Below are 11,611 nucleotides of genomic sequence, written 5' to 3' on the forward strand. Positions count from 1 at the left end.
GACAATATAACCTTTGTCTCATTGTACTTGTAACTAAGTGACATCTGCCAACAGTGGACAACGGTTCAATTTTCTAGTCTGATACAACTCATCCAATCTCTCGGTCTTCTATTTTCTATTCGTTCCTTTTCCGTCTTCCTAATTTTCTTTTTCTTTTTTGTTTTTTTTNTTTTTTTTTTAAATTTAGCATTCCTTCCCCCACCATTGATCATTCATCCCTGCTACCTCTAACAGATTACTTTACCTGAAATAAGCCTTAAGAATAATATTACCGACCGTTATTTTTTCCATGATATTCCGGTAGATGCAACAACGTCTGGAGGCCGTAGGGGTCAACACCTGCGACAACCCGCAACAACCATCTGCACACTTTTTCGTAGGATTACTGTAGCTAATATTATAAAGCAAACAATACCGAATATTAGCCAAGAAATAACGTATTGCTTTCTTTGTTCGTACATCTTCAATGTGAGTTTTACTAGCAGATCTCAACGATGCACAAATGCTGACTCTCTGCTGAAATTCAACAATAATCTCCCATAGCTACACAAATTTCATGGATTTATTGATTTCAACAGAATAAAATGATAAAAAAAAGAATATTAATAATATTCTGAAACATTTATTTGATAAATCTGTTCCTATCTCGCTTTCTCCGCTTCAAATTCTGTGAGTTATTGTGAGGTTGTAATAAATGAAGCATGTTTATACAACTTTTTGCTGCATAAATATTGTTTAATTACCAAAAATTATGAGATGCAAGAACCGGATATTAGGCTAAGGATCGTGTATGACTTATAATTGAAGGTTGCTAGAGTGGACAGACGAGAGGTATGAGGAAGGATTGATACAGGTACAGGTGTTCTTCAAGATTAGTATGAGATGAGTGAGAAGTATACAGGAACAACAAGACTTGAGGTTATTGCTGTATCATATGACGCTTTTGATGCAATCGAACCACTCAAGCAATTAGTTGAAGATCACGGGGCTTTCAAGCCGGATTTGCAGGGTCAGCCATTTCATCCAGTGAAAAAAGTCTACAAAGATGGTTCATTTGAATTCTGCTAGCTTTTTCAGAATTTATATAATAAAGAAGTCGCACTAGGCAGCAGATGGATTGAACAGCATGATTTGACAGCTTGACCAGGAGATCCATAAACGTTTGTGTCGGCTTGTGGTCTAGTTTGAAAAAGGAGAAATGTTAAGCCAGATAAGGCTACAGAGATTTTGCAAACATTTAAATTGTTAAAATTTGTCCTTATTATTGATTGTCGAAGGACGACAATTAAAAAAGTAATTGAAATGCTCAGAAAACTGATTCTTAAACATTTCTCGAAAGGAACAGAGAATTGAAATCGCTATTAGATGATAAGTTAACCAACAAAGGTGCTTTTAAACATATTACGGATTCATGAGACGTCACTAGTGATAATCTAATAATACTGTATATTTTTTTTTGCGCTAATTGTGACCATATGTGCGATTAAAAAATTGGTGATAAACAGCGGCGAATTCAATGACAAAACAATACCACCAGGCCAACAGACATTTCGCATCACTGTAATCAATCATTTTCGTTAGCATGACCCATGCAATCGCCACTTCGGCAAATCCATCTGTTTAATATTCATTTTGCAATCTTTAAGCATGTTCAACTTGAATGACTCAGAATCAAGATTTCAATCATCATTACTCTAGTTAGTCATCCAGAAGTATCAAAGAATGATTTTCCTGAAGAAATTCAAATTTAAGTTCACCATCAATACGTGTTGCGATAACAGGTGACAAAATTTGCAACAGTACTTATGGTAAACGTGTCATCATGAGTATATTGTCTTATGGACGCTGTTGAAGGAATTGATGGTTCTATGCCGGGAGAGTATTTGTCTTATTCAAAGAGGAAGCTAAGACCGGAAAAGTACTCATTCAGTAGCATGGATCCCGTTCTGTATACCACGTCTTTCTCTTCCTCTTTTTCAGGAAATGCATAATTTTGGAAAAGTGAAAAGCAATTGTGCATGGACAGGTCAACCAATAAGAAGCCTAATCCATGGTGGGACGCCCCTTTATTTAACCATCCACACTTATTCTCTCTTCTCCAACCCATCCCAGCAAACGTTACTTAAGAAGAAATTTGTATGAAAGCTAGGAAGGAGGGTCATATATGAAAGAAGATGGCCATCATTTGCTTGGCTCAACAGTAGTTAACTTGCTTCCAAAATTTATTCTTATAACTTTGATTCGTTGGAATACAAATGCTTGAAACAAAAAGACTTCTAGACACTGATTTTCTCCAACTTTAATTGAATGAGAAATGGATATTTCAGTGTTTCAAATGAATCTCGAGAATCTTTTTATATTAAAACTTCAGAAAAGAATCCGGTTTCTTTCTTGAACACGATCTGCAATGAACCGAAATTTGAATTTCGAAATGCCTTGCCTTTCGTATTTGAAAGATTTCGCTGATAAAGGATTCTACTGAAGGGATTTACACCATATACTTTGTGCAATATTTGAGCTTTCAAATTTCAGAACCGCTAATGTCAAACTGGCCGTCACCAGCAACGACACATGCTACAATTTTGGATGAATGGTATTTCTCTCCAAGGTTGCATCCAACTTCCTTGAAGCATGCACTCCAGAATCAAATTTCTCTCTCCTCTCCTAATCTGGCTTTCACAAATGATGCCGAATCCGGATCAAAATTATTTACTCCCTCTTTACTATCTCACTTGGCAATACCCGTATTCTCACGACCATCTATCGAGCCCTCTAAAAGTGCTCTTACAAAATGTATCAACACTGAAATATGCAGTGAGTTACAAAATTTACTTGATAAGGAATAACAGTTGTAAGAAAAATCTTTTATGCTAGTGCAAACGGATTTGAATCTGAAATTAACGGAAATCTTAGAAAATTCTTGCCATTCCGTTTGTTTTGTATTTAACATTTACTTCATTTCCAAGTTTTTCACATTGATACCAAAACTTTATTCTCCATTTATTTAATTATTGGTCCAGAATTTTCACATTTTAATAATCCATTCCGTTGTTTTTTTGTTTATCTGCATATTCGATAATTTATTCATATATTTGAAAATATATGGCAAGAAAACAGAATTTCTTGAACTATGATTAAATTACTATCGTAGAGACGAAGAATGAGAAGCAGCTTGGAGTTAATGACCAAATAATCAACTCTCGGTTCTCCTGACAAGGCATCAAAACAACATCTCTTTTACTACCATTTTCAGGATTGGCACCACATTTAAACATGCATTTGCAAAATGGACATGGTAAGACAGAAACGGTCAGTCAATCATTATGTTTGCCCAGTACTTCAAGTAATGAAGAGGGGTCATCGAAAAATAAAAAGGTGTTTAAATTAATAAGTAATGAAATAGTCGATTGTATACTGTCTTAAGATAAGGAAAAATGAGTAATTTATTCACTATCGATAGACTTAATTGAAAACGAATCGTTTAAAGACAGCCGATTCCACGGGTTACAATCCATTAGCATTTGAAGGAACGTTGATTTGAATGATTGGATAGATCCAGTAATGGATATTAAGAAACTTTAGGCTCCAATAACTGGAAAGAATGAGTAAAATACACTCACGAAAAATATTTTTTTAAACTATGCTTTGTGAACTCATTTTATCATATAAAAAGCCAGAGGTTCCTTATATATCAGATAATAATTCTTTTTATCTCAGTTACATTTTGAACTAAAAATATTTATCATATCACAATAGTTCTGGCTTTATATTAAAAAGTATTTTATTAAAACTTTAAAAATAAAATAATGCGAACAATATAAATTATTCCCGAAAGTTCGCAGGTCCAAATAATTGAGATCATTGCATGAAGCGAGTGCCCGCCCGATGCATGCAACACCAATTATGTCCCATGACACCAGGAAGGAAGGAAATCCACCTTAAGCGCTGAGCTACTGCAACTGCCACTATTTGCATCTGAAAGCACTCCTCCCATCCGTTCAATCGTCAGATCTTACCCAGAGAATTTGTTTGAAGCTAAACAAAAAGGTCTGAACAACACAGCGCATATGTCCGTTGTGTATAATACTTCATTAGTTTCAACCACTGATGTCACAGTAATGAGCAGTTAGATGCAATAGATTTACTCGTCGAGCACACCTTCTGAGCTCCACTCTCAAAATCTATGATTCATAGCTTCTTAAACTCAGTAAACCAATACAATGAATGACTGAACAGTTCTTCAGTTCCTCCTAGGTTTAAGAATGACTCGGTAGCTTACTAATAATTTTTTCTCGATTCTTTTATTAATAAAAAATTTGGACGTTAAAATGACAAATTTCATGCTGAACAAACAAATGAAAGGATTCAAAATTATTGAAAGAGATCAGTTGAAAATAAATAGGCGTACCGCAATTTATATTCCCCTACTATTTCTTTTTAAGATCTTCGTTCCTTGACAACAGAGACTTTAAATTTGGTGGGTCGAAAATGAATTATACCTTATTTCATCGAAGCAAGGTATCAGTCATTTTTATTTCTAACCTATGTCTATGTTATATATTTATGCTTATTAAGCTGATTTATTATTTGAATTACTGAAAAGAAAGATACATCTGTAGGAAATATTTACTTTGTACACCTAACAAGGTGTACTTGCTTTCTTTAAAATTAGAATAATTTAAAGAGAAATTTATAGTTGGGACTGACATAAGGACCATTAGTCTCATATATTTTAGGCAAGGAATTGTAAAGTCGATGCATTTTCAATAGAAAGTTTATTGGGTAAAACGAATTCATCCAGAACTACCCTGAATATGAAATTACCAGAAAGCAGTTTTCCCAAGGTGAGCAAGTGTTTTCCGTAATTGTCATTTTCTAACTTTTTAAGTCATTCTGGGAAGATATCCTACATATTTCAATTTTTTTCAAATGGAACTTTCCACTTCAAATGTTCAAATCTGCGAAGGCGGTACAACAAGATATACGCTTGATGCTCTGCAATCAACAGATGGACGATCGAAACGTAGGAAAGAATTGAGGACTGATAAAGAGGTTCGCTTTACACCTTGTAATTCAGTGTTTATAACATGTTAATCTTATCAATTGAACTTCACAAAACAATGTTTAAACTGTGATGAAATGTGATGTTTTGCGAAGACATCATCAAGATGCAAATATTTTCCACTTTCTAGACCTCAACCACTGGCCTATCAAGTAGGTTAACTTGTAATCAATGTGGTAAATCATATGCAACGACATCAAATTTATCACGGCATAAACAAACACATCGACCGTTGGACAGCCCCTATGCGAAACAGTGCCCAAACTGTGAACGGATCTACGTTAGCATGCCTGCGCTCAGGTATAGCAGTATTGATTTTTATCCTAAAGATAATGTCATATTAGTTCCAGATTTTCTTTAAATCAGGAGTTTACGGGAAACAGAACAGTGAACTTTCATTCCAAGTTCTTCCAAAATTTTTGTAATCTTATAGAGGAGATCAAGATCATATGCTCCAAAAAATGAATTTACCTGTGAGTGACAAGCTTTGAACACTGACTGCATCGAAAATTTGTAGCATGCACATGTTGACACACAAAGCGGCACATAAATGTGCACAATGTGGTAAAACATTTTCACGACCATGGCTTTTGCAAGGTCATATGCGCGCTCATACAGGTCAAAAACCCTACGGTTGTGCGCATTGCGGTAAAGCTTTCGCTGATCGTAGCAATCTTCGTGCTCACATGCATACTCATTCCGGTAAGTCTTTTTTTTTTGCTTTAACAATGATCCTACACTATTAAAATTATTCTACATACTTCCCGAAATCTTCTAGAGCTAAAATCCTCAATTTTTTGGTCAAAACGAACGAAGTTTTGAAGGACACAACATTATGACAAATTGCTAAAAGAATGTTGCAAACAATGCAATCTTAGTAAAGTCTAAAGAAGTAGGATTAAATAAGCTACAAGTTAGCAGCTCCTCTCTTTAAACTTCTTTCATTTTTGCATGATTTTACCTAACATATATGCTAACAAATTATCATACGCTTCACTGTGCAGAGATTAATGTTCGTGTTATTTTCCTCTAAAGAATCATCGACCAATCAATCCCCATTTTTCAAGCTAAAATGAGTAATTCTTCTAACATAAAGTCATGAAATTATTGAGTAATCGGAATACTTTCTTCTCTGTTCCATCCTATTTCACTCTGATACTATTCCACTTTCCTCTATCCTGATTAGCATCCCACCAGATCCGAAACCTCTGCAAATTCTAAATTTCGATATCTATTAAGGAAGTGAAAAATGCTGAAATCTCTTCGGCTTAGCAACTTCATCAACGTTTTCGTCATTTATTTGTTATCGATAACTTCTTTTCCATCAAGAACCTAAGATTTCACCTTTATTGCAGGTATCAAGAAATACGAATGTCCTAGTTGTGGAAAAATGTTTGCGTTGAAAAGTTATTTGAACAAGCATATTGAACTAGTATGTCCTATAAACATGCAAGATGCACAACGCAATCAACTATGACATCTTCATAGACTTCATTAATGACAACGTTGGAACCAACATCAGACAGCATTGCAACATGAAAGCAGTGATTATCAGAAAATGTGCATTTTTCATTTACTAGTGTCAACGGTGATAGAAATGATAATATCAGCCCCATCCATCCAAGATGAAAGTATTATTATGCAGAATTGTAAAAACGGTACGACAGTAAGAGATTACATGAAAATCCCCCGCAAAAATAGTTGAAGTCGCCTCAATATCAAGAAAATCTCGTCAAACATGGACGAGAGATAATGTCAACGATGATAGAAATGATAACATCAGCTCCATCTATAATGAAAGTATTTTGCCATTTATGGAAAGTAAAATCATAATGAAGGTTGCTGAAAATTCTAATAAACAACTGCGATCCCACAGGACTTTTCATATATTATTGTAAGAGGAGATGTAATGAAACCGAAAGAGACAATTCGATCTGTAATTCCTGGCCACAGATCACACTTATCCATGCAACCATTCGTTAACACAACGTTTGCTTTCGTGATCACAGTATGTACAACGAATGAGACAGCGATCAACACAAACGGATATGCCACCTATCATCATGCATGAAATCACTGGTCTTCTTCCAACGACCTTAACTTTAGCGCTTCCATGTAACTCCAAGGAACCATATTAATGAATTTGACATTTCTAGACATCATTTCTTAATAGCCTTGGTAAGTATAAATACAATCCATTTTAAATACTATCTAGCAGCAATTATCCGAGCGATGAAAAGATTGCCAACGAAAACTATCAGAAAGTATTTCATGAGTTTTCATGTAGCATAGAATTCAGTTTCGGATTTTAAATAGATAATCTAGTTTGATTTATGCGCATTTATCCAGTAGAAGTCTAGTTATCAAGCTTAAAGCATCGTACTCAAACAGTAATGAGTAAACAGAAAAATATTTCTACTCTTCTGAAATTCTCATCAATTTGAATATAAACAGCATTATTTCGAAATTTTCATTTATTTGTGCCAAATATTAGCGATTTAAATAAAAATCGGGATTCCTGAAGTAAATTTTAACTCATTTCTAATAGAAAATGCATTTTCACACTTTTGAAAAATTTAGAAATTTCATGCTCTCTGAATGCACTCGCTGAAAATGAGTTCAACAAAAATATTCTGTTATATAATTTACCGCCCAGCGCATTTCTGCTAACAACACAAACATCATGAATGTTTGGTTGATTCTGAGTTTGAACAATTAAAGTAATGCATAAGTATCGACAGAAGTTATAGTCACATCAACAGATGAACTCAGTAAATTATAAAAGTTAAAAGAAAATAATTGCGTTGTGCCAAATTTCCCACCAGTTTTTAATCTAAAATATAATACAATTTACCAACTAATCCTTTAACTCCATCAGGTTTGATATTTCATCTGATACAAATTATACAAATTCCGTCAAATCAATCTTTCAAGGAAAAGGGTAAAAAAGAGCGTACATGTCAGTGCAAGTGATTCTTTCTAATCTTTTACTCTAACAAAAATACCGAGAACAATGCAGAATTAACTTTACAAACACGATATTCATTACAAAATGACCAGTGTAATGTGAGATCCAAAAGTGATGACTCTTGGACCAATTATATTTGTAAATTAACAAATAGACATGAAAAAAAAAATTAATTATAGACAAAATTAAGCAAGTCATTCGAATGTTGGCGGAAATTTAACCATGATCCTGCAGGAACTTTAAGTAAACAAAAAAAGTCGAAATGACCTCGTCCCTCTACAATAGAAGCGGTCATTTCAATTCCTTTCGTCTCCTTCTCTTGTTCATCTTAGCCATTTAATCCAGAATATGTTGCGTTGGTCAGTACGATAAATAACAAGCAAACAATAAAATAGTCGTTGATAAATCCAAACGAAATTCTTTATCGTTTGTAGCCGCATTTGCATTCCGAAGTTCGTGTTTCCAGTTTGAATAAATGCCAAAAGTGTTGCATTTTACATTTGTTACGCTTAAAATTATCACAAAGAATTAATTAGACAACTTACTATAATATGATTGAAGCCTGAAATGCAAGCTAGTGTATAAAGGTGATGTATTTATTTTACACGTATTGTTACTCCTTGATGATCAAATGATTGAACAAAAAAAGTTTAAAAATATGTCACATTTACTGTATGCAAAATTAATACAACAATAAAGATTATATCGAGCATGGTTTAATTGCAAAAAAATATTGCCTGAGATAATAAAGCGCTTACTGTACTACTCGGTTTTTTTTTTCAACAATAAAACAAGGACCAAAAACAAATCTGAAAAACCCGTCTTACTGAGAAACGTTTAAATAGGAGAAGTTTACGTCATTTATCCATTTGTCATATCATCCTTCTATGCGCAACTTGCCCAAATCAGATTGGAGCATTGCCCTTTCGCACTGCCAGATTTGGATAATAGGTTCACCAACGGTGCGACAGCTTTTCCGACAAAACCACGTCGAAAAGTATAGGTAGATAGCAGCATTCGAGCACTATTAATCAAATCTATTGTTGGGATTATGCTTAATTGGGTACATAACTTATTCTCTTCATTAGTGAGGTGACATTGTTTTGCTTTGATAATAATATTTCCTTGTCAGCCAATTATAAAACAACACATTTTTCCATTCCTATTAAGGCAATGGCAAATTTTACAGTATGCTACTGAACAAATCATCATAACCTGTAATATCAAATAAGTATCACTTGACATCAAAGAGAGTAATAACCACCGATGAGCTTCCATGTAGAAGGAGGTGTATCGAAATGCACAGTCGATGTTCGTGATGAAATATCATGCAAGCCGACAATAGTAGTAATAGATTACTCGAACCTTTTAATGCAGAACCAATCTATAAATAAATTTCATTAATAAAATGTTTAATTAATTTTACGACAAGTAAAGATAACTAAAATAGTAAAGTTTCATGGTAAAGTTCAAAGTATCGAGTTTTGAACAGTTCTTGCTATATCAAACATTAAAGTAGTGTGATAAGGAATGAAAAGACAGATTTTGTTTAACAAACTCAAAATGATTTGAAATCGAAAATCGTTTTAAATGCTTATTGACATTGAGATGCAACTGTTATTTCAATTCAGAAAAGTAAATTCTGATATGTAAACCCTCCAAGAACCTTTAATTTAATATTTTTGGCAAAGTTTAACGATCATCCTGGTTGGTATTTCAAAATGAATGTATTGTGGTTTCCTATGTCTTTATCTAGCAACTTCCGAAATACAATAAGACGGCTACTATGGTTTTGTAAAATTTGATAAAAACCAGGTTAGTTAATTTACGACCATTAATGACCACTTACCGTCCTTCAATATAATTAAGCTATATTCTCTAAAAATTGTATATTTCGTGAAGTTCAATGATACAATATCCTACCATTCGATTTATTTTTCTTGGGTTATGTTCAGTATTTTTGGTTAACATATAATAGTACCATCGTTTTTCCTTTAAATTATTGCAAATAAATTCTTTCGCATAAAAAAATTCGAATTTCTAAAAAACAAATCTCGAATTCTCATGATTTAATTGCAATGCTCGAGTCTTCACTCAAAATCCGGTGGAAAATTGTCGGAATCAACAGAAAAAAAAGAAACAGGAGAAAAAAGAAGACACAACAAGATGGAGTAAATCTTCAGGACGGGATAATCCACTTTCATTGCCTTAATGCAAGACTGCGAATTCTGAAAGCCAATTCATTTTTGCTGCCTTTTTTTTTTTAAATTTTTACTTTAGTTTATTATCCTAATTATACTTGCCACTGTCATGTTTCACTTTTAATTAATTATTCTTGGTTCATCCTATTTTGCGGTAGTAACTATTCTGAACATGATCTGAGAAGAATATTTCAATCAGGGCATCAGCTAACCGAATGATCGTTGTTATATGCTTTAATTCGATTTATTTTTTATGAATTTATAAAAGTAGTTCAAAGTTTTTTCATAGTAATCGAATGAATATCATATTAACAATATCATAATACAAAATTGGACAATACGGAGGTAGTAATAGCTGCTTGAATGACAGATATCATAATCAGGAATAGAAATTGCAATCTAACGGGTTGATCCCAAAATCAGAAACCAGTGGAAAGAACTAAATTAGGGAACAATATTAAGGAGATCAATTGTACTCAGATTGTTCGACCTGAAATGTTGATTCGAGAATTCTTCCTAAATATGAAAGAAAGAGCATATTTAGTGGTATGCAAATATTCAGGGCGAGGAAGGAAACAAGGACTTGAGAAAGCAATGGAAACTTTAGATGAAGGAAAAAGCATAGCAGATGTTGCCGAGAGGTTTAAAATTAGCAAGGCAGCTTTATATGAGTGGAAGGAAAGACGTAAAGAAGCATGAAATTTTCAGTCAAGAAAGCCTAGAAGCGTAGGTTATAATCATAAAATTATCGACTGGGATGCATTTGAGCATTTCATAAAGCGCAATATGATCGATCAAGAAGAAGAGCATCACAGTTTTATTCTGATTACTTTCCTTATATCATACTTACATAGACATCAAAAGTAACCTGAGGCAATTTCTTATTAAAATTTCCCGCAGTCTTCAGAACACGCGGCATCCATCATGTAGTGCTTCAACTTTTAAACTTGTAAGTAATCAGTAGGTGCATCATTAAGTACTATGAACATATAAATGAAGGTATGAAAGATCGTTATGACCATCTTAACTATCAGATTAAACAAATCATGATAATTCGTACCTTCACTTTTCACTGTAGCCCAACTGTCGAGAATTCGGTCTAATTCTGTTCACTATGCAAAACATTACGAAAATCAGTAAATGTAGATGCGACGATTATCAGTGTTCAGCGAGAATGCACTGATTCTGAATTATTTAAGAGTGAAATGAAATTTATGGTTATAAGAAAATTCCATCACTTTTACGAATTTACATATATGTATGTGTGATATCCGTGGGAAATATGAATAGGAAAGTGATGCATTTGAGAAATATTGAATAAAATTTTAAATACAAGAATTCAGAGTATATTTTAATTGTTGGAAATGGAACTTCTCTTCC

The 11,611-nt window shown here is 33.5% G+C and overlaps 3 protein-coding genes across 3 annotated transcripts; all 3 read left to right on the forward strand.

The window, feature by feature from the left end:
* Positions 1-882: 882 nt before the first annotated feature.
* Positions 883-1,068, forward strand: LOAG_08889 (hypothetical protein; the record flags this gene model as incomplete). The annotated part of the gene is made up of 1 exon (XM_003144419.1): positions 883-1,068. The coding sequence occupies one exon, from the start codon at positions 883-885 to the stop codon at positions 1,066-1,068; it is 186 nt and encodes a 61-aa protein (XP_003144467.1).
* A 1,472-nt stretch (positions 1,069-2,540) lies between these two features.
* Positions 2,541-3,541, forward strand: LOAG_08890 (hypothetical protein; the record flags this gene model as incomplete). Its single annotated transcript, XM_003144420.1, has 3 exons — positions 2,541-2,814; positions 3,254-3,375; positions 3,488-3,541. 3 exons carry the CDS (start codon positions 2,541-2,543, stop codon positions 3,539-3,541), a joined length of 450 nt encoding a protein of 149 aa, XP_003144468.1.
* Positions 3,542-4,929: 1,388 nt separating this feature from the next.
* LOAG_08891 (hypothetical protein) lies at positions 4,930-6,539 on the forward strand (the record flags this gene model as incomplete). Its single annotated transcript, XM_003144421.1, has 4 exons — positions 4,930-5,052; positions 5,193-5,362; positions 5,580-5,764; positions 6,418-6,539. The coding sequence occupies 4 exons, from the start codon at positions 4,930-4,932 to the stop codon at positions 6,537-6,539; spliced, it is 600 nt and encodes a 199-aa protein (XP_003144469.1).
* Positions 6,540-11,611: the final 5,072 nt, after the last annotated feature.

Source organism: Loa loa (assembly GCF_000183805.2).
Source record: "Loa loa unplaced genomic scaffold supercont3.119, whole genome shotgun sequence".
Taxonomy (NCBI): domain Eukaryota; kingdom Metazoa; phylum Nematoda; class Chromadorea; order Rhabditida; family Onchocercidae; genus Loa; species Loa loa.